General features: G+C 37.1%; 12 protein-coding genes and 1 non-coding gene across 13 annotated transcripts; 5 read left to right on the forward strand and 8 right to left on the reverse strand.

Annotated features, from left to right (window-relative positions):
* Positions 1-121: 121 nt before the first annotated feature.
* TOT_040000793 (uncharacterized protein) lies at positions 122-1507 on the forward strand (the record flags this gene model as incomplete). The annotated part of the gene is made up of 2 exons (XM_009694432.1): positions 122-1162; positions 1454-1507. The coding sequence occupies 2 exons, from the start codon at positions 122-124 to the stop codon at positions 1505-1507; spliced, it is 1095 nt and encodes a 364-aa protein (XP_009692727.1).
* A 157-nt stretch (positions 1508-1664) lies between these two features.
* Positions 1665-2314, reverse strand: TOT_040000794 (60S ribosomal protein L32; the record flags this gene model as incomplete). Its single annotated transcript, XM_009694433.1, has 2 exons — positions 1665-1976; positions 2228-2314. 2 exons carry the CDS (start codon positions 2312-2314, stop codon positions 1665-1667), a joined length of 399 nt encoding a protein of 132 aa, XP_009692728.1.
* Positions 2315-3800: 1486 nt separating this feature from the next.
* TOT_040000795 (conserved hypothetical protein) lies at positions 3801-5888 on the forward strand (the record flags this gene model as incomplete). Its single annotated transcript, XM_009694434.1, has 2 exons — positions 3801-4569; positions 4738-5888. 2 exons carry the CDS (start codon positions 3801-3803, stop codon positions 5886-5888), a joined length of 1920 nt encoding a protein of 639 aa, XP_009692729.1.
* Positions 5889-6522: 634 nt separating this feature from the next.
* Positions 6523-7848, forward strand: TOT_040000796 (uncharacterized protein; the record flags this gene model as incomplete). The annotated part of the gene is made up of 1 exon (XM_009694435.1): positions 6523-7848. The coding sequence occupies one exon, from the start codon at positions 6523-6525 to the stop codon at positions 7846-7848; it is 1326 nt and encodes a 441-aa protein (XP_009692730.1).
* Positions 7849-8014: 166 nt separating this feature from the next.
* Positions 8015-9335, reverse strand: TOT_040000797 (conserved hypothetical protein; the record flags this gene model as incomplete). Its single annotated transcript, XM_009694436.1, has 2 exons — positions 8015-8108; positions 8437-9335. The coding sequence occupies 2 exons, from the start codon at positions 9333-9335 to the stop codon at positions 8015-8017; spliced, it is 993 nt and encodes a 330-aa protein (XP_009692731.1).
* A 404-nt stretch (positions 9336-9739) lies between these two features.
* Positions 9740-10106, reverse strand: TOT_040000798 (hypothetical protein; the record flags this gene model as incomplete). The annotated part of the gene is made up of 2 exons (XM_009694437.1): positions 9740-9960; positions 10067-10106. 2 exons carry the CDS (start codon positions 10104-10106, stop codon positions 9740-9742), a joined length of 261 nt encoding a protein of 86 aa, XP_009692732.1.
* A 351-nt stretch (positions 10107-10457) lies between these two features.
* TOT_040000799 (uncharacterized protein) lies at positions 10458-15650 on the reverse strand (the record flags this gene model as incomplete). The annotated part of the gene is made up of 1 exon (XM_009694438.1): positions 10458-15650. One exon carries the CDS (start codon positions 15648-15650, stop codon positions 10458-10460), a length of 5193 nt encoding a protein of 1730 aa, XP_009692733.1.
* Positions 15651-16040: 390 nt separating this feature from the next.
* TOT_040000800 (hypothetical protein) lies at positions 16041-16274 on the forward strand (the record flags this gene model as incomplete). The annotated part of the gene is made up of 2 exons (XM_009694439.1): positions 16041-16107; positions 16234-16274. 2 exons carry the CDS (start codon positions 16041-16043, stop codon positions 16272-16274), a joined length of 108 nt encoding a protein of 35 aa, XP_009692734.1.
* A 36-nt stretch (positions 16275-16310) lies between these two features.
* On the reverse strand, positions 16311-16663 carry TOT_040000801 (hypothetical protein; the record flags this gene model as incomplete). The annotated part of the gene is made up of 2 exons (XM_009694440.1): positions 16311-16467; positions 16494-16663. The coding sequence occupies 2 exons, from the start codon at positions 16661-16663 to the stop codon at positions 16311-16313; spliced, it is 327 nt and encodes a 108-aa protein (XP_009692735.1).
* A 28-nt stretch (positions 16664-16691) lies between these two features.
* TOT_040000802 (tubulin subunit alpha) lies at positions 16692-18704 on the reverse strand (the record flags this gene model as incomplete). The annotated part of the gene is made up of 7 exons (XM_009694441.1): positions 16692-17064; positions 17097-17369; positions 17436-17730; positions 17897-18004; positions 18090-18189; positions 18224-18341; positions 18643-18704. The coding sequence occupies 7 exons, from the start codon at positions 18702-18704 to the stop codon at positions 16692-16694; spliced, it is 1329 nt and encodes a 442-aa protein (XP_009692736.1).
* Positions 18705-19246: 542 nt separating this feature from the next.
* TOT_04t000009 lies at positions 19247-19328 on the reverse strand. Its single transcript has one exon. It is a non-coding gene; the product is annotated as a tRNA-Ser (tRNA).
* A 378-nt stretch (positions 19329-19706) lies between these two features.
* Positions 19707-20119, reverse strand: TOT_040000803 (conserved hypothetical protein; the record flags this gene model as incomplete). Its single annotated transcript, XM_009694442.1, has 3 exons — positions 19707-19808; positions 19868-19960; positions 20048-20119. The coding sequence occupies 3 exons, from the start codon at positions 20117-20119 to the stop codon at positions 19707-19709; spliced, it is 267 nt and encodes an 88-aa protein (XP_009692737.1).
* Positions 20120-20447: 328 nt separating this feature from the next.
* TOT_040000804 (conserved hypothetical protein) lies at positions 20448-22308 on the forward strand (the record flags this gene model as incomplete). Its single annotated transcript, XM_009694443.1, has 6 exons — positions 20448-20613; positions 20779-20828; positions 20910-21724; positions 21815-21895; positions 21980-22106; positions 22180-22308. 6 exons carry the CDS (start codon positions 20448-20450, stop codon positions 22306-22308), a joined length of 1368 nt encoding a protein of 455 aa, XP_009692738.1.
* Positions 22309-22355: the final 47 nt, after the last annotated feature.

Here is a 22355-nt window from a genome sequence, read left to right on the forward strand (position 1 = left end):
AATAATCAGACGGATTTTTCATAATTGAGGTAGCAAGTTGTAAATCTCTGTAAAAAAGAAAAGGGGTTTTGAAAAGTTGTAAGCAGTTAAAATCAATTGTAAGCAGCGGAAAAAACTGAAAATGTTGCTGAGGCAGGAGAAGTTCTTGGAAAGGGAGAGGAACTCGCCCCTGTTCAACAGGTGTGGGCTGAAGAGAGATACAGATGTGCTGATGCTGCTCCCGAAATTTAGACACATACTGAGACTAGTGAGGTTGAACAAAAGTAGGATCGACAACGGAACAAACGGAACCACAACAGTAAACAGAGGCGTGTCGATCACTTCGACATCGACGGAGGCGCAGTTGGCAGCGTTAAAGAAGTCGGACACGAACACGACGACGGACACGACGACAGTAGGGAAGGAGACGAAGCTGGAGGACCTGGCGGATGCCCTGGGGAAGCTGAAGGTGGAGTCGAAGGGAGAGTCGAGCACGGAGACGGTCGAAATGAGGAGAATTTTCCGCCTCGACGCAGAACGCACGTTCCTGCACCAGGCGCACAGGGACATCTTCTTCGAGAACCTGTGCCACGTGTACGATAAGCTGGGCGACTACCACCAGGGCGAGGGCTTCGTAATAGCGCTCCTCTCAATCTACATGAAGGACGACGAGATCGCGGAGGTCATGGACTACCTCAACACCCACGTGCTCACGGGCTACTTCTCGAGTAAGCCTAGGGCGTACGTGCGCGACGCGAAGGTGCTGATGAAGCTGCTGAACGAAGTTGCTCCGAAGCTGCACGATAAGCTGGACTCGCTGATAGTGCCCGAGGCCTTTGTCTCAAAGTGGTTCATTGGGCTCTTCATTCACGTCTTCGACTTTGAGACTGTGCTGGACTGCATGGACAGCCTGGTTGTGAGAGGCCAGCTCTTCCTGTTCAAGCTCGGCCTCTCTTTCATCCGCCACCACGAGGCGGAGCTCCTGGGGACGAACGACGTGTCGTACGCGCTGCAGCTGCTGAGGCTGGACGACGCCGTGATCCCCAAGGACGACGTCGAGAGGTCTGAGATATACAGGGCGATCCTGGGCGGCGCCTCCCAGCAGGACGTCGACATGGCAAGGGTCGAGAGGCTCAGAGTGGAGGTCGAGGAGGAGATGGCCCGGGAGGAGGAGCGCAGGAAGGTACGTTTATTTACCGACTTATGTACCTATTAAGAGTTGCTACTACTGCTACTAGTGGCCTCCAGTAGTGTTTGTAATACCAGTAATAGTGATTATATAGTTAGTTACTGGTAATAGTTACTAATACTGGCTACTGGTAGTAAAAGTTAGCTACTAGTGAAAGCAGTGATAGTTGCTACTACTAATGGTTACTACCTGTGGTTGTTAGTTACTACCGGTACTAGTAATACTGTGTGTATAGTACGTGTAATTTATATTAACCAGTTAATACCAATTCTAATTCTCTTTTAGAAGTTCGAATACGACGACTATGACGATGAGATCGTCTTCAGCGATGAAGAGTAGCGCTAGATTTCATGTAAAATATCCATATATAATATCATAAACAGTCATATACGATAAGGTAACCACAGCAAATTGAGCCGTTGAAAATTATGATGGTCAAAGCCATAAATAAGTAGAGAAGTTAACAAATAGGTGGAAAGTAGAATTATTAGCAATATTATTCCTTCTCCTCAACCTTGAGACGGGCACTCCTGTTGGTGACCCTAACGCCAAGTTTATCAGCCCTGTCAAGAAGAACGCGCCTCTTCTTGGCAGAAACGTTGTGAGCGACCTCTGCGACGTACTTCTTGTTGCTCATCAGAAGAGCATCGACCTCGGAGGGCGTGGAGACGACGACCTTGTACACGCCGCCTGGGTGCTGGTGCCTGGTCCTCTTGTTGGTGCCGTAGCCAACCTTGGGAGTGAGGACGACGCTCCTGAAGCGGCGCCTGACCCTGTTGTCAATACCCTTGGGCTTCCTCCAAGTAGTCTGCATAGAGAGTGAGTAAAGCACAAATATAATAAATGTTATATGTGTAGATGGGTATAATATAAATAATCAATGATGATTAGAAGAAATAGATGAAGGAATAAGTGATGATAAATGGGCAGTATGGTAATAATAAAGATAGTTCAATCAAACAATTGGTTATTAAGGAATTAATTTTATATTAAAGGAGAATATGGTAATTAAATAGGATACTTAGTTAAAACAAAGAAATAAATTGATAAGTAACGTACCCTGATCCTCTTAAAGCGATCGGAATGGAATCTTCGGAATTTCTTAGTTCTCTTATGAACTAAATCTCCAACTTTCTTAACAGCCATTGTATTAAAAAAAGTTAATAGAGAATATTATCTGAGTTATACTGGTATAAAATAATAAATTAAATTCTGCTGAAAAAGTTTACAGAACAAAGATGGTGCCCCATACGAACTGATACAAAGCCTTCCAGAGGTTTTACAAACCGTAAAGAAGAAAATAGCGATTAAAGTGGCTAGAAGTCATTAAAACACTTAGGTGTAAGTCCAGCAAGGAGTACAGGCTTCTGTGTAAGCAAGTATTGGGTATTTGGGCTTTAGAATGTCTGGGTGTAGGCATAGGTTATCAGACTACTAAGTTAATGCCACTAGTTAGATATATGTGCATGATAATAACATTATACATGATATTTTATTGCTAATGACTCATTTTATTTTCTATTCTATGAAGAAATTGGCCCTTTTCAGCTCAGTACACCTTTAATCCAATTTTCATATAAATATTTCGTATAGACAAAAAATTAATTTACTAAATCTAACACACATAGATAACAGTTGTTTTTTACCGATTGGCTGTTTCTAAAAGGCTTTGTAGAGCTTATTAAAAATATGATTAAAACATGAGTTATTTTAATAATTTGTATGTAAAATATATGAAAATTTTATACTCATAGATTTTATTTAACCAAATATATACGAATATCCAGTATTTATTGGTTAATTTTTACATAATATGTAATAACAACTGTTTAAGCTATTAATGAAAATGTGTATTAAGTGATAGACGATCTAATTCATTTTTGGCCAAATTTGTTTTTAAATAAGTAATATATAATGTTTTAAATGATATGTGATAATTATAAATTGATTTATAAAAATAAAATAGGCGATAGATTATGGTCTATGTGTTATATAATAGACATAATAAAACATTCTAAATAGGTAATTAAGACTAATTAAATAAAAAATATATCACTTTTATTGATAAAACAGCTATGCGTGATTTATTTGGTCATATAAATTATTATTTTTAAAGCAATTATAATATAGATATTACGACATACATTTACACACACACCTAGGTGCTAAAATATTGAATTAGTAAAATGATCATCTATAGAAAATACAGATCAGAAAATAAAATTTACCGTCAAATTCAATGATGATCCATGTAATAATGATGAGACTTCCTAAATTGTATTAACATATTTTCATTTTTACTGTAGGGATGTTGAATGGTTAGAATCCAAAAGTACAAGATCTTACACATTATAAAAATTATAGGCGATTAGATCGGTTCTGGCCTTAACTGAACTTGATCTGCTGTAACCTTTGTGATATTAATTTTCTTTTGACTCTATAAGTACGTATTTAACCTAGATTGGTTATCTTAACTGAGTTATGGAATCACGTAATAAGTGCAAACGAATTTATGTGTAGAACAATTTAACGACTTAGACTAAAAGAAACTGATTTCTCAAGCTTTTATACGTTAATTGAGTTTAGATCTTACCTAAAATTCGCATTTTTTTGTTTGTATTGGACGATTAATATGGATGATAAGATGGATGGTACTGTAACATTTCAGTTGGAAAATATCTGTTCCTATGAATGTGTTACTGTAACTAAATTAGATGATGTGCCAGAAAAGGGGTTTATAAAATGTACTCATAAACCTTTAAATGAATATGCTAATGTAGAGTCATGTGTAAAATATAACAATAGTAAACTAAGACCCTCAGCCAATGATACCGAAAATGAAACACTTCAGGACCAAATATATAAGAGTATTAATGTAATTTTATGTAAAACCGAAAATAAAGATAAAACAGATGATTGTGTACCATTACTTGTGGAGCTCAACACTGTCTCTAATGGGATTGAATACTACGTTAACCAACATAATCCTAAAAATGATGGAGTCTCTAAATGGGTTAAGTTATCTGAGTGGTTAAAAGAAGTATTACCTCAATTAGGATTGGGAATTAAAAGAATACAACTTGGATTTTATACGCTTAAAGCACTTTTAGAGAAAGTAGGTGTAAGTGTAAAAAATGTCAGAAAGGACTTGACCAAAACATTAAATAAAATTGAACCAGATAAATTAAAGAAATTACTTGAACAAAAAATTGGTGATATTGAAAACCAAAAACCATTGTTAAATTATGTTCTATTAAGAATAAAGTTTGAACTGTCTAATTCAGTAATAATACTTCTTGAAAAGAAACCTAATGAAAATTATGATCATTCTAAGATCAGTAAACTTATAAAACCCAAAGATGTTTTAACCATAATGAATCAAACGACTAATGTTCATTTTGGTCATAAAGAAAATAATCAGGATGTAAAGGATAAAAAAAAGGAAGAAATGGATGAAAGTGATGATGAGGACGAGGATGAATACGATGATGATGAAGAAGAAGAGGATGAAGAAGAGGAAGGAAGCGACGATTCACATAATGTGCCATTTAAATTTTATACTCATAAAGTAACTGTAAAAAATGGAGAAGATGCTTTAAAAAACAGTAAGATTGAAATTGTCTTTTTTTTGTATGGCATAAAAATAGAAACCTATAATGATAAAGGAACTAAATTAGAATGTGTATACTATGATGAAGAAGACAAAGTCAGGGTTTTCTATTATGATGAGGATCCCAGACCTTTATTAATAATGTATAAAAATAAGGCCTACAAACCTAAAAATATTGATAGTTATTATGAAAAATGGGTTTTCGTTGAAATTAAAGAGTCGGAAAGTGTTGATTTAAAAAAAGGTTCACAACTTTTGGATATCCTTTGCGAATTAACTTACTACTTTAACCCAGTAAAACTAGAAGCTAACGACCATAGGCTTCATGCCGGTGCCAAATATATAACTCAGAGATTCTACAAACCCAAAAAAATAGTTAGCATTGAAACAGAAGTATTCGGTGACGACCTGAATTGTTATAAAGAATACGTACACCAATCAGGTAGTCCAGGCCACGCTTTAGGAGAGATTAGTCTCAATGGATATAAATTATTTGCGAATTATGAAGAATATAAGAGTATTGCATTATCTCAAAGGAGTTATAGATTCCCAGATAACGTGACGGCATACTATTACATGTATGATAAGAAGCACTGTTACCCATTGATGATAGAATTACACTATCTTTACTATTTTGATGAGAAAGGATTTAAAGAAAGCGCTGACGATTTTTACAAACTTGATAAGGTTTCTGAAGGTAAAAGTATAAAATGGGTCAAAATTGGTAATGATAGTAGTAAGGGTGGCCAGAACCAAAGTGACAAAGACTTTTTGGAAGAAATAGAAAGATTGAGCAAAGAAAATAGCGAATACATTAGTGATTTAAACGATTATGAAGACTTTGATAATTCGGAAGAGTCACCTAAGTATCTAGAATTGGAAGCTGCTAAAGAGAGAAAATTCAAGGAAATAAGGGAAGAACTCGGCATCGTTTACGAAAAAAGTCGTAAAAACCTCATTCTAGCCACAGCAAACAATTGCAAAGAAGGACCAAATGTCTTTGCAATAGTAGGATCAGTATTGACAATAGGTTTACTTGGCGTTGGGGTTGGAGTGGCATATTTCAAGTATTCTAGCAGTATAACACACCTTTACAGAAAGTTGTTCTAAACTTGCAGAAAGGTATAGTGACGCATTAGTTTATTGAAATTATATAAACTAATCTGGCCAACGATCCCGAAATAGCATCAAGGTGAATGTGTTAGACGGTTAGTAGATCAACATTTACGGACCATCTAATTATAACAATACACACATTCCAGTAATGGGATGTAAGTGAAAAATACCGTTTGAAAATGATGATATCACGTGTAAAAATCTTTCTATCGTGCTCTAAATAACGGCGGTTTATGAATTATAGGGGCAACAATTAGGGTTGTGGTAACATATTTTCTGATCTATTCAGAAAAATTTCATATTATAATAGGTGTTAATATATTTTTAAACTGTACCATAATGACTTACACATCAGATATTGTATCTAGTAGTCAGACACTTACACAAGTAGGGTTGTTATATGGTCATCTGTGGCGGTAAATGATACAAATTCTGCCTGATAAGTAGCTAAACCTTATTATTTATTAGTTATATTCAATAAAAATGTTTGTTTAGTACATTGTTTAATATGTTCTAAATCTCAGCCCCATGACTATTCGGATTCTACAAAAAAAAGCCATAGACAGTCAGCTTTTGGCCCTGTTATTCAGGATATAAATTGTGATATCCTAGGTCAGAATATATGTAAATGGACCTTTGTATATCAATACTACTTTTCACGATATTGTCAATACAAAATGAAAGTAATTTTGTAAATTGTAGAGAATTCACAATTCTAGATCGGAGAAACACTCACCATATAGATATCACAGACAATGGATTAGTCACAGTAAATATTAAGAAATGCTGCACCGATTCTAGACTTGTCTGTGATTATAATCCATCGGACGACAGCAGGACCTTCACACCCAACCAAGGATACCTCATAAACAAGGTTACCAAGAGTGACGCTGTTCTTTGGGATGCTAAGGACTTCAACGATATATATAGCAATAAAGTAGTTGTCGGATTGAACGAATACCACGAAAGAGTGTTTAGGGTGTATTTTCCACCTAAACCACCCAAAATACCGATTATTGAGCCACCAAAACCAGTAGAACCTGAGCCAACTAAACCCATGTTATTCACATTGGACGTCAAGATCAAAAGAAGCACTAATGAGTTCTTATACCAATACGACGAACGACATCTCACTCACACATTCACTCCTAACAAGGGATTCGCTATTGACCGTGTCGTTAAAGGCAACCACCAAGTCTGGAAATGTGAAAATTGTGTTTACCCAGAGAGGGTACTGATAATACCTGATCAAGATGGAGAACCAGTTCTGAGATTCATGTTTCCTAACTCAGTGCCAACAGACGACTGGTCTAATGATACTATCACAGAAACCACAAAAACCCCTACGACCTCATCAATAGCAGGAATAGAATCAGGATCACCAAGTTTAGTAGAACCACCCATTGCAGAACCTGAAGATGGTGGACCGTCAACCACACCTCAGGAATCCAGTCAAGGCGAAGATGATAGCGGTGAACCTAAATATGATTATCGCGATGTTAGGTTATATGGACCGGACCCATTTATCCCCTTTAAAACAGTTAAAATGGACCCTTCAACTTATGAGGTCATAAGCGCAGAAAAGCATACCACGTTTAAGTTTAAAAATAATGCCAAGTGCACATTAGTTACATTTGACTACAGAAAAGTTTGGAAGAATGGTGAAAATCGTATTACAAATCCCAAATTTGTAACTTATTACGTCGACTGGCATGATAGAATAGTAGTAGGTGACGGTAAAAAGGCAGTATTCTATCAATTTGAAAATTTTAAGTGGAAGCATCTGTCAACGGTAGTTGGTAGAAGGGATCGAAGACGTGATGAGTTTCTAGTAAAACACGACGGGCAACTTTATAAGTACAAACAAGTCTCTGAAAAGAAATGGAAATACGTTAAAGTGAAAGATAGTAACTCTACGATAAATGGACAAACAAAACGGGCATATAGGCATTAGACCCAGGGGAATCCCCCAAGGAAATTGAGTTGTTTACAGCTACTCTAAACTGTACACTCTTTTTAAATAGAGGAGCACTGTAAATAACACAGTATATACTGGTGGATCCTGTTCGGAGCCTAAACACACACTAAAGGCTCATCAAAGTTATATTCACGTAAAATAATCAGGGCATGACCCAGTTGACCTGGGTATATCCAGCACTCAGGGCGGTGCCCTTACGAGGGGCTGATATAGGCCACAGACTGGGCGTACTCAGCCTTATACACCCATAACACGAGAGTTATAAATGCAGTACACTAAATTACGTATTATAATATTGTATGAATAGATGCCATTAAAATACATTAAGTTAAAACCTTTTAATTAAAAAACCAAATTAGTGAATTACTTTAAATTTGGTAAAAACGCCCACGGGCACTTGGGGCGATGTTGTGATAATTTACATTTATAGTAACAACACATTGCTTTCAATCAGGTTTAAAATCTTAGATGAACAAGTCAGATTGTATTTTACCATTAGAAGCATCCGATTCGGGTGTTTATAAGGGCATACTGCTAGAATCACATATATCAGTTTAATTTAACGTTTGGATACTGCTATCTAGTTCATTTTGATCTGGCGCATTACAAATGTCTGGACTAACACAGGTTTCAGGAGTACCACTATTTAGTGAATTTTGGTCCTCAGATGTAAGTTGACTGGTTGGCGAATAATTATTTGATGATTCTGCAGTATAGTTTGATAACTCATAGTCAGGAAAAGGGGCACTTTCGAATACATCAGACTGATCTGTCGAATTTTCATTAAAATTATCACCATAGAATCTAACAAAGGTTCTCTCGTTCTTGGTGTTGTAAGAAATGGATCTTGGACTTCTTTTCCAATAAACATCAGGATCTTTTTTCCATATGGTTGAAATAGTACAATATTTTACCTCGACACATTCTACATCATTTTTAAAATTTAAGGCATAAGTAGTCCCGAATTTTTTCATGTCGTAATTGTAATCATTTTCGTTAGAAGGAATTTTATTGTCCTCTGTTTTTATTATAAAATCATGGCTAATTAAATCCGAGTCATTTGAATAAAAATCTAAGTTTGATAAGTCTTTATTAGAATTTGAGCTTGAATGTGGGTTAGCCTTACTCCTCCAAATAGTTTGACATTTGCGACACTCAACTTCGGCGCATTTTACATGATCTTTGAAATTTATTGAGTAATTTGTACCTGACTTTTTTAAATCATAATTTGGGTTAATTTCCCATGATTCACTCTTATGATCGGTTTTAAACAAAAACTCATGTTTAATAGTTCTGGAAGATTTAGGATCTATCTCTGGAATCGAAAATTCAACTTGATTAGATCGGAAGTTTGAAATGGAATCCACATCTCCACCAGATGTTGAAATTTCAGTTGGATTTAATGCATTTACGATGTTATTTACCACATTATATATAATAACTGCTCTAATTAAGGGGAACATTTTCATTAATAAGTGATCTACCCAGCACATAGTGTGTGATTACAGATAGATCATGGGGAATTGTTACGTTTTATTATAAGGGGTATATAAATAGTATATATTATTGTTTTGTGCACATTTTTAACAGATTTAAATTGAAATTTAAAAGATGTGTTTTTAAATAAATTAACTTTGCCTTATTATATTATAAAAACCAGTCCTTTAAGTCATTAGCTTGATTTGGTTCAATGACGATTTTTTATGTCAATAAAAACACTTTCTCATACACAAATTATATGTCTGAGAAGCATTAAATACATATCTATCTCAGTTTTAGCTTATTCGTTAATTTTGGATATTTGTGTTTAATGTACAGATTTAAGTTTGGATAAACTCTTTGTACACCATCTTACTCGGTTTTATTTTTACTTTTTATTTATACCTTTACCAGACGACAGTTGCCAATCTTCGACTTTTAGATTTGAGGCACTTTCATCTTTTTTGCTTTTGTTTGAGCTATCTGTACTTTTTTTTGACTTATCCCCTGTTGATGTGTTATTTGAATTTCCACAAGATGAATTGCAACATTTACAACAACACCAACTTTTTAACCAAGCCCAGGACGCTCCGCTTACCACTGTTGGACCTGAAATATTTAGATTATTTATAGAAAGTAAATAAAGTAAAAGCCATATTACTTTAATATTGATCGTCATAAAGAGATTTATATAAATTGGGCCTATCAGTTAAACATGTGATATCGACATCAAGGATAAGGGCTGGGGTTACCATATGTATGTTGCATTAATATTATTATAAGCTAATTTAGATAATTGGCATTGATAGTTTATTTACTTGAGTGATTGCAATACACAAATCTTAATATTAAGCAGTTAAATAAATCTATTATGATAAACTTGTTTACTACCTGATGTGTAAAATATTAATAAAAAATTAATCCTTAAAAGTGATTATAAAGATTAAAATTTTAAAACATTTAAACAACTAAAGGTTGTTAAAACGTTACAAATATGGTACAAAAACCCCTTGGAAGTGAATAAGGAGTTTTACAAAAAACTGCATCAAACCCATGATCCGTAATATTAAATCTGTTATAAAACACATATGACCAAATGGTCAAATTTAAATCTGAATTAATTCACCAACACCATCATCGTCAAAATCGAAAGCGTTTGGTTGATTATATACCTCATTGGTAAAATCGTTAGTGCCAGGTGTAGTTGCAGCTATACTTTCAACATCGTCCTCAAGAACAAATGAATTTTGTTGCTCGTTTGACTTATTCGTGACACCTGGAAAAACAGGCATACCAACAGTTACTCCTCCGACATCATCTTCATCAAGTACAAAAGAGTTTTGTTGCTCAGATGCATAATTCATGACCCCTGGTAAAACAGGCATACCAACGGTTACGCCTCCGACATCGTCATCATCAAGTACATTAGAGGTTTTTTGCACGTGTGTTACATTAGTAGGATCAGGTACAGGTGATGTAGTTGCAGGTATACCAATAACATCGTCATCAATATCAAAAGACGTTTTTTGTTGAGCCCCTTCATCTTTATCCTGAGTTGAAGCAACAGGCTTAGTGATAGCAATAGTATGCTCCTGTTCCCATGTCTTAGCGCAACAATTAAACAGTCCTAGAGTGAAGAAACAGCAAAAGCTTGGCGTACAACCTAATGAGCCCGTCCTGGTAAGTCTCAAACTCTTGCCAGTAACTAAATGCAAAGTGGCATTTTTAGTGTATGTGCATCTTCTAGAACCATCTATAACCACTTTGACTGCATATTCATTAGGATTTCTTGCTTGCCAAACCATCTTAGTTCCATTGCCAATTCTTTTAAACTCGACCAGACTAGAAAACACAAAAGGGTTTTTAGCTTCAAAGGTTCCATATCCTCTATCCCGTTTATAAGTGTAGAAATAGGTGTCCTTCAGAGCCTCTATGTTCAAATATATTGAGTACTTTTTAGCCAAATTTACCTCGGTCCAGTATTTCTTTTGATTTTTAATAAACATTTTCTTAGACCCATCATGAAAATAGATTATCAGATCATACATATGATCGTAAATGTATTTAGTGAAAACAACCTTGTTTGCAAGCTGATTATTGTCCATTTTTTCCCAAATAATCGTTTCCTTCTTACAACAGGAAGAACCCTTGCGTATTAGAATCTTGGTAAATAAGAAATCGAAATTTGTTTCATAAGTATGCGAGTTTTTATTTTTGGAGTATGTAAATTCGAATGTCGATTTCTTAAGGTTGAGGTCAAGGTCCAAATAAGAAGACTTTTTAACCCAAACTCCATTGACCATTTTGACGTGCCGATAATCTCCGTTTAATAAGCGCATGGTGACATTTTTAATACTTGAACAACCAACTCCATCTCTGAAAATTTCAGAGGCGTATTCTTCTGAATCGTAAGTGCTCCATACAGGGTATTCTTTCCATATACCGGGGTACCGCCATTGAATGACTTTATTAAAAACAAATGGGTGTTTCGCAACATAAATTTGATAACGGTCCTCTCTGCTGTTAGTATGAAAGTATGATTCCTGTGTCATCGTAATGTTCATTGTTTTAGGATTCAGTTTTGACATGTCAATCTCAGTCCATGGGTCCTCATAATTTTTAAAAAACTTCCTTTTAGTTGCGTCATATAGGTATATGTTCAATTCCTTCATATCAAGATACCAATAATCAATTATTTCGACTTTCTTTCCGTACTGTTTATCTCCCTTAGCTACCCATATTGATTTTTCTGATGAACAACAGGTACCTCCATACTTTACTGTTGCAAATCCGTATCCAGACAAGGCACTGTAAATTTTGGTCTTTTTACATTTATCTTTGTTATAATTATAAGAAACTGTAGAAGATGTGCTTTTTATATTCAAATTAATTGGAGCCTTAGAGCTAAAATCTGGTGTTACATTCGGATCAGGCTCATAAACGAATTTCTCAGATGTTTCGAAAACCTTCTCAGCAACATCTTGTTCTTTTGGAATGATGGGTTCTTCACGAGGGGCTACAGGTATGCCTTCTTCAGTATCTAAAGAAACAGAAACATCGCTAGGTTTAACCAGGGTAGGCAAGACGCCAATAGGTTGTATTCCTACGGGTTCTACACCAGGTTGAGGCATAATAGGCTCAATTCGAGGCTTTGGTTCCACCTCAACATCAGATTCCAAATCAATTGGTGCCCGTGCTGGAACGGGGGAGGGAACTCCGACAGGTTCCTCAGGTACTGTAGGTGCTGCCATCTCTGGTGTAGGAACATCATCTGGATAGTGCATCTTGGCCTTATAACTACCATCAGGGCTCATTTTAATAACCACCCTGTTGCCATATCTATTATTTTTGGGAAGCCAAATAACCTTGCCGTTTCGTACAACCTTATTGAATAGAAGGGAACCTCTACTTTTAAACGTGTGAGCATCAATGGCAGGATCATATGTGTACTCAATGGTATCTGTACTTTGATAAATATCTACATTTGCAGTAATTAATCCGGTTTCATATTCGGGTTCGGGTTCAACAGGAGCAGGTGTTGGAATTTGATATACCGGTTCATTCGGTTCATAATCGTTAGGAGCTAAAACTCTAATAACAGGAGCATTCTCGTCTTTTAATAAAAGTACACGATTAGGATATTCACCTTGTTGATAACGCCATTTAACTCTATCACCCTTTTTAAGCTCGTAAATCAAAAATCCTTCTTTACAGAGGAATCTATGAATGTCCTCAACTTGAAAATACGAGTAGTCAATTTCATTCGTACTTGCATAATGAGTAATATCAACACTAATGAATTTGGGTGAAGGCAATCCTGTTGGCTCACTCGGGTCATAATCGTTAGGAGCTAAAACTCTAATAACAGGAGCATTCTCGTCTTTTAATAAAAGTACACGATTAGGATATTCACCTTGTTGATAACGCCATTTAACTCTATCACCCTTTTTAAGCTCGTAAATCAAAAATCCTTCTTTACAGAGGAATCTATGAATGTCCTCAACTTGAAAATACGAGTAGTCAATTTCATTCGTACTTGCATAATGAGTAATATCAACACTAATGAATTTGGGTGAAGGCAATCCTGTTGGCTCACTCGGGTCATAATCGTTAGGAGCTAAAACTCTAATAACAGGAGCATTATTCTCGTCTTTTAATAAAAGTACGCGATTAGGATATTCACCTTGTTGATAACGCCATTTAACTCTATCACCCTTTTTAAGCTCGTAAATCAAAAATCCTTCTTTACAGAGGAATCTATGAATGTCCTCAACTTGAAAATACGAGTAGTCAATTTCATTCGTACTTGCATAATGAGTAATATCAACACTAATGAATTTGGGTGAAGGCAATCCTGTTGGCTCACTCGGGTCATAATCGTTAGGAGCTAAAACTCTAATAACAGGAGCATTCTCGTCTTTTAATAAAAGTACACGATTAGGATATTCACCTTGTTGATAACGCCATTTAACTCTATCACCCTTTTTAAGCTCGTAAATCAAAAATCCTTCTTTACAGAGGAATCTATGAATGTCCTCAACTTGAAAATACGAGTAGTCAATTTCATTCGTACTTGCATAATGAGTAATATCAACACTAATGAATTTGGGTGAAGGCAATCCTGTTGGCTCACTCGGGTCATAATCGTTAGGAGCTAAAACTCTAATAACAGGAGCATTATTCTCGTCTTTTAATAAAAGTACGCGATTAGGATATTCACCTTGTTGATAACGCCATTTAACTCTATCACCCTTTTTAAGCTCGTAAATCAAAAATCCTTCTTTACAGAGGAATCTATGAATGTCCTCAACTTGAAAATACGAGTAGTCAACTTCATTCGTACTTGCATAATGAGTAATATCAACACTAACCAATTGGGTTTGGCCTTTTTGAGGAATTTTTTGTTTCAAGGGCTGAGGAGCAGGTAGTCTAGATCCTGATTCTGAATTTTGTTGAACAGCAGAAGGTTGTGATTGTGCCTGTACGGGTTGAGAAGAGGGCGCTCTAGAGCTAGGAGTGACAACCTCTAAATCTGACTCACCCTCAGATTCCAGTTCGAAAGATTTAGATGCTGGCTGTCCCGCAGGTCTGGCCTGTGGAGCTGCCACTGGCGAGGGTTGAGGCTCCGCTTCGCTATCAGAATCAAAATCTAACTCCAATGAAGGGTTATTTTGTTGATCAAAAGCTATGCGTATTTCTTTAGGGTATTTACCTCCATTATAAGTCCATGCAACGTTACCGCTATCTGTAATATTATTGACGATGAAAGGAGATCTTGGGATGAAAACATGAGCGTATTTGTTTTGATCCCATAGATAGGCGTAAGTGTCATCTGATCTTTTGTTTCTAAGCTCAATAGTAATAAATTTAGTATCAAAATTCACATCATCCGCCGGAAAACTCAACTCTAATGAGGGATTATCATCTTTATCAAAAGCTATACGTACTTCGTTGGGATACTTTCCACCTTGATATTGCCAAGGGACAACAGTGTTGTCTGTAACTTTATTAATTATGTACGGCGTTTTGGGAATAAACAAGTGAGCATATTTGTACTGATCCCAAGCATAGGTATAGTATTTATTGGACTTTTTGTTGTTGAGTTCTATGGTAATGAATTGAGGTTGATTTGGTGAAGGTGGTGCACGTGGAATGGGTTGCGTCGTACTATCAGGTGTATTAGTATGAGCAGTTGTTTGAGCTTCAACTGGAACAGCTCGTGGCTGAGGCCCTCGTGGTACCGAAGGTTGAGTTTGTGCCTGTACGGGTTGAGAAGAGGGCGCTCTAGAGCTAGGAGTGACAACCTCTAAATCTGACTCACCCTCAGATTCCAGTTCAAAAGATTTAGATGCTGGCTGTCCCGCAGGTCTGGCCTGTGGAGCTGCCACTGGCGAGAGTTTAGGTAAAGCCGCTACGGGTTGTACACTTTTACGAGGTACACTTCCAGATTGCAAATCAGGTCCAGGTTGAGGCGCAGCTACGGCCACTGGAGCTGGTGATCGTCTGGGACTGGGCTCTACTTCGACGCCAGATTCGGGATCTGGTGTGGTTTGTGCAGTTGATATTCGTTTGGGTGAAACTTCCGCTCCTTTTTGAGATTCATTGTCGGAATCCAATTCGAAGATGGCGGATCTAGATTTAACATTTGTTTGTGATGGATCTGGTGGCTTAGGAGGCTCTGGCTTACTGGCAACACCACCTGGGTTTGATGGGTCAAAATATGGTCGAGTGAATGGACAAACTGCCAGGTCAATGTGAATTAGTGCTAACAGTGTTAATAAATAATAAATAACTTTCATTTTTACAGAAATTATTGCTATCTCATTGTACCAGCACCGTTACTGCCTGGACACCAATGGCATACCTGGGAATACTACTAAATTTGGCAATATTTGGCCAGCAAATAGTACAAAAAAATTAATAGTACTGCCAGGGGTAAAATTGCCATTGGTACCGGCTTAAGTGGTCGGTGCTGTTGACAGCTGCTATATCAGTATGATTATACTTTAAAATTTAAAATCCGAGTATTAGTACCATCTTATTTTAATTTGCGTGTATCTAACTTTATTTATGTGCCAACTAAGCCTGCTTAGACATGCTCAGGGCTCGGAGATTCAATCGAAAGACTAAAAAAGGATGGGGGCTCAGGAGTCAGATAAATCGATGCATTCTTCCATATTTTTTAAATTATGACAAATGTACTATTGGATATGGCTCTACTGAGAGATTTAATCGGGGAATCCGTAGAATTAACAGGTTTATAAAATTTATGAATCACCTAAATTGTGCTAGTACTGGATAAGGTATCTAAATAAAATTAAATAGATCAGGTTCTTATTTAATACTTAACATAATTTTTTTATATTAAACTGGTACTATAAGCTACAGTTCAAATCGCCATTTGTGGTCTATCAAAGTCTTAATATGTTGGACCAGACATATATGGTGCGTGGTGTGTATTAATTTTGTGGTATAATTACACCATTTTGAGTTAAACACCAATTGAAACTAAACCTCAGTGTATCATTTAAAACCAATTGTAATTTTTTCGGAATCTCCTTAAGATCCCACCCATCTTCGCATTTCTGCTTCATACGCTCAATACCAAGATTCCTTCTGTTAAGAGTGATTTTTCTTAGAACACGTGGGAATCTAATTCCATACCCTCTAGTATCTGCTGTACCAATATATTCATTGCCTTCCCTATTCTTCTGGCCCTGAAGTTTCCCAAATTATACTCAAATTTGTGGTAACTTCTTTGACGGTGTCCCACACAGTAGGCGAGCCAAAACGAATACACATTATGCTCCATTAGCCGTGAAAAATGAATGAAAATAAAATTATTCAGGTGCCGTCGAATCGATTCCAACCTCCTCGTAGTCCTTCTCCAAGGCGGCCAAGTCCTCGCGAGCCTCACTGAACTCGCCCTCCTCCATGCCCTCTCCGACGTACCAGTGCACGAAGGCCCTCTTGGAGTACATCAAATCGAACTTGTAGTTCATCCTCGAGAAGACCTCGGCGATGGCAGTGGAGTTGCTGATCATACAGACTGCGCGCGCAACCTTGGCAAGGTCGCCCCCGGGCACGACGGTGGGCGGCTGGTAGTTGATTCCGACCTTGAACCCGGTCGGACACCAGTCGACGAACCGAATCGACTTTTTAGTCTTGATGCCTGCGACTGCGGCGTTGACGTCCTTGGGCACGACGTCGCCCCTAAACACTGTTAGCGCTAAAAGGGTGCAAACCTGTACAAGATGCAGGAGGCCATGTACTTCCCGTGCCTCGGGTCGCACTTGGCCATCATGTTGTGCGGCTCGAAGGCGGAATTCGTGATTTCGGCGACCGATAACTGCTCGTGGTAGGCCTTGGAAGCGGAGATCATGGGCGCGTAGCTGCTCAACATGAAGTGGATTCTCGGGTACGGCACCAGGTTCGTCTGGAACTCCGTGACGTCGACGTTGAGGGCTCCGTCGAACCTGAGACTGGCGGTCAGGGAGCTGATCACCTGCGCTATCAACCTAGAAAGCAGTTAGGGGAGTTACATGGTTCAATTGCATAAGAAAGGGTTAGCTAGAAGTAGAAACCTGTTCAAGTTGGTGTAAGTGGGCCTTTCAATGTCGAGGTTCCTCTTGCATATGTCATAAATCGCCTCGTTGTCGAGCAGAACTGCCACGTCGGTGTGCTCCAGCAACGAGTGTGTCGAGAGGACTGAGTTATAGGGTTCTACCACGGCCGTTGAAACCTGCGGAGAGGGCCAGCAGCAGAAGTTTAACTTGCTCTTTTTTCCGTAGTCCACGGAGAGACGCTCCAGAATCAGACATCCTAGCCCACTCCCGGTGCCACCACCGACTGCGTTGAACATCAGGAATCCCTGGAGTCCTAAAAAGCGTTATTGCAAATGATTTGAAGAGAGATACTATCTACCTCCTAGTATACACCTAGTACTACTAGTGGTAAGAACTACTAGTGTTATAGCTAGTTATCTGATGGCATGACTGCCACTAGCACTGGTAGTAGTAACTAAATGGGTTGACATAGTCCTCACCTGTGCAATTCTCTGCGAGCTTCCTTATCCTGTCCAGAATAGCGTCTATTACATCCTTTCCGACGGTGTAGTGTCCACGTGCAAAGTTATTAGCAGCATCCTCCTTGCCTACGTAATTTTATTAACCAGAAGTACAGTAACTCCCAGCAAGTGGAATATCGAGCAGCGGCCATGATAAACTAGCTTTAATTACCTGATATCAGTTGTTCCGGGTGAAACAAGTGACGGTAAGCTCCACTCCTAACTTCATCCACCACACTTGGCTCCAAATCGACATATATTGATCTGGGTACCTAAAACATTTAACAATCAGAGATTTGTACACACATGTTTGCCAGCTCCAGTTTCACTAAAAAACGTCGTAAAAGCATCATCATTTGAATATGATCTTTCATCAGGCATGTGACCATCCGGCTGTATACCATGTTCTAGACAGAATAGCTCCCTATAAAGTTATCAGTGTATTATCCAAGTCTTATTCATGAGTAGACTCGGGAGTTAAAATATTTTTATTGGTGCAAATGAATGTACACCAGAGGGTGGAAATCTTTACAAATATTATGAAAAATAAATTGTTTAAAGATGGTGACATAACAAAGTGACTATGTTACCAATTTTCAACGTTTTTTCCACACACACAGTAAAATAACAATCAGAGTGTTAAGGGCGCGAACAGTCCCAAAAACCGATAATAATAACTACTATATCTGTAATAAATAAAAAGGAGTAACTAGTGGGTAAAATACCAGCAAGCGTTTCCGACTTGAATTCCTGCCTGTCCAACGTGAAGACTTATAACTTCTCTCATTTTATTAATCTTCTTAAACTAATTTTTTATTCGAACTTTAAAATACTTAATTTTAGCAATGATCAATCAATAAATACACTACAAAAAGGTCAATTATGATAAATACGAGCTTAAATAGTGAACTGTTGAGCTAACTATGGTAATGAAAAAATGACTAAGTTGGGAGTCTGGTTAAAGTTATAACTAGTAAAATACCTTATTATTCAGTTCTTACAATTCAACATCTATAATTAAAATACAAGAAATGGGAATGAACAAGGTGAGAAACGTCACACACCCTTATGGGGAAGGGAATTAGAGAAAAAATATTTTACTGCAGCTACATAACTGTGTGTCTTGTCTAATACTGGTTTACAGATTGTGTTTTAAGTATTTTTAAGAAGATCAATTTAATAAAAGGTGTGTAAGCGGCTAACCTTGTTATGTGTAAAATTTATAAAAATGAGGTCATAATTAATACATATTTTTTTTAAATTAAATTTTAACAATTAATTTGAGCATAAGCCATGACATTATATTAAAATAGTTAGTATACTAAAATGCGACAACGGCAGGATTCGAACCTGCGCAGGCAGAACCTAATGACTTAGCAGGCCATCCCCTTAACCACTCGGGCACGTTGTCCTCTTATGACCAAACAAAATTTGCTTTATATTATCTATATTATATTAAGTTTATTATAGGAGATTTAAACATGTTTAATACGTTTTATAATCAATAAATAACATAGTATATTACTAATATTTCAATAGAGCGTATAGTATACAATACACAGGAAAGATTCTGTCCTTCCAAAAATTATAACCACTTTCATCGTCGATGTTTGTGGTACAAGCAACGCCGATATGGTCTTCCCTAGTCTATTACATACTACACATCACAAATAATTGTCCAATTAGTAATAACTACCATATATTCAGTTAATTTATTATCTTACTAGTTATAAAGTATGTTGAAATGGAGCCTAGTGTTGATTGATTGAATGTTGGAACCAATAAAAAGTTAGTATTTGATCTTTTTGTCCGAGAACTCAGTTAATTCGGTAGACAGGTGCCCTAGCACATGATCCATATGCATTTGGTCCTTGCTATTCCAGTAATTGGCCTGTTAAAGTATTAGTTGTGTTACAATAGAAGTTTAAATAGATGGTAATATAAGCCAACCTTAAATAGATAGGCAACTGGCAAAGCAGTGACGACAATACAAAACAAATTCGAGTAGTAAAATATGGCTCTATCCTGTTCAGCCATGTTGTTCTACAGTCAAATTAGGTTAAATTGATCGAGAATGACTAAATAAAGGGATTTAATTAAAAGCGGATAGTTAATTAACAACATTGATACCCTTCTGACTAATCTACTTTTGGTAAAATTAGGTAATGGTATAGTTTTAGTTAAAAATCGAGTAACATTCATTTTATATAGGAGTATAAGATATAAATTATAAAAACTATTAAATTTTCAAAATATTAAAAAGTTAAAAAGATATATGCAGGGCCTAAAATATACATAGAAAGATAGAATAGTACTAAAAAGGATAAAATAAAGGTACCACGACACCACAATTTGTGTAAACCAACCAATTTAGATTATCACCATATCTACAAACTATCAATGAAATAATTTTACATTTTTGTATTGATAAATTTATAATTACTTATGTGAGTTATGTTTTCTCTAATTTTACCGGCCATTTGTTGAATAAAAATGTGGAATCTTGTGATTATATTTTTTAATTCATAAAATGAGACTGATATCTCAACTAAGTTTTATTACATATGTCACGGCCAGAGGTAGAAGGCCTTTGATAGACAGTGTGTATGATAATGGGCCCTTTAACTGTTTGAATGGTCGGTTTGACAACCTACACATTGGATACAGTAAAATGAGTGACGATATAGAATCTCTGGGTATTACTCTCTTAAAATCATTAAATAATAGATAAATAGTTAATAAGCTATTAATTATTAAAATAAATCTTTTTTATGTCAAATTTTACACTTTACACACGACATAATAAGATCACTAATAGTGAATATAGACATATCTAAATAAGTTTGTCATGGTTACTATAGATGAATATCTTAAAGAGGAAAACTACAAAAACTTGCCTCCTGAATTACAGGTTTGAATAGTATTCTTTCCTTTCCGCCCCTTAAAAACTACACAGTTAAATATTAGTGCATACAAGTTAACAAATGAACAGCTTAAGCAACTGAATAAGGACAAGCAGATGTACAATAATCTCAAAAGACTGATTAGAAGGAGCAAAAAGTACGAAATGCCACAAACTGAGGTGGTCTCGGAGGTAGTCTATCCTCCTCCCAGCGCCGATAGCAGTGACAATAGTGGCCAGCTAGAGAGTAAAATAAATAGCATACGCGAGATATATGATAGAAACTACGAGCCAGTGAGAACACAGTTGAATTCAAACACTACACTCGAGTTTGTGACCTCAATAATACAACAGCCAGTACCCTCAGACGATATGGATATTAAGGGCACGAACAGTAATTGCAGCAGTACTATTAACCCCGATAGTACCCACTCTAACAGCGACACGTCAACTTGTGGTAGGTCTGGCAATAACCAGGATCGACCACGGAGCAACTTCAACCTGAATAACGAACAGTATTTTACGATAAAGGACTACACAGAGAGTGAACCGATCCACGAAAACGAGATATACCTGCGGGAGATAAATGAGAGTTTGGCGAGGAGGAAGAGGCCTCCAATCACCGTTGATGACACAAGTGTCGGTATCGATGATGAGTTAAAATTTGCTTCCAATGATGGCACTGGGCCAGGTGACACTGACAAGTTGGATAAATTCGAAAGACTAAACAGCAATAAAAGATTCGTGAGGGAGCTCAGAAAGCTAAGACTAAAAAAGGCGACACAGTACAGAAAGTTTCTAAGTTACATGAGGGACACGCGAGAGAAGAGTCAGAATAGCTACTACCATCAGCTCCCAGTGAACGAGAAGGGGTACAGAGAATACACCATTGAGGACATCCCAAAGTGACCTTATTAGATATATACCAGCAGCAATGGTAGCAATTGCTACACTCGCTGCAGTTTATTGTTTTTACTAGATTAACACACGATTAGGTTCAGTTACGAGGAGATGCAGGAGGAGCTGAGGAACAGGGGATACCGGTGCTCGTACGAAAAGGAGGATTTAGAGCAGCTGTAAGCCCAGTTAAGTAGTTAGCAATACACTGGTACATGTTAACACTAAATGGGCACTAGTTACCAGTATTGACACCATTTTAGGCTGAGGGTGGCGCTGAAACAGGACGACGAGTGGAGATACGAGAACATTGTGAAGCAGGAATTGAGCGTCGATAACATGAACCTGCCTGAGGCAGCCAGAAATAAGCTAAAGAAGCTCAACGAAAAGGTATTTCTCGCACTCACTGGGCAGCCTCTTTATTCTAATGCCAAACTCCCATGTGGCCTAACCCTTTCTTCAGGTTGAAATGTTGAACGAGACAGCTGAGGCCGATGACATGAGCATTAGAATAAAGAGGCTGGAAAACATGATGGATCTGATGGAGTTCCACACTGACCCGGTAAAATTAAGTTTAATCCATCTAGTCTAGTTAAACGAATACCACTTTGACACCAGCACTGCCATTCCTAACAAAGA

The sequence above is a fragment of the Theileria orientalis genome, chromosome 4, assembly GCF_000740895.1.
Source record: "Theileria orientalis strain Shintoku DNA, chromosome 4, complete genome".
NCBI lineage: Eukaryota > Apicomplexa > Aconoidasida > Piroplasmida > Theileriidae > Theileria > Theileria orientalis.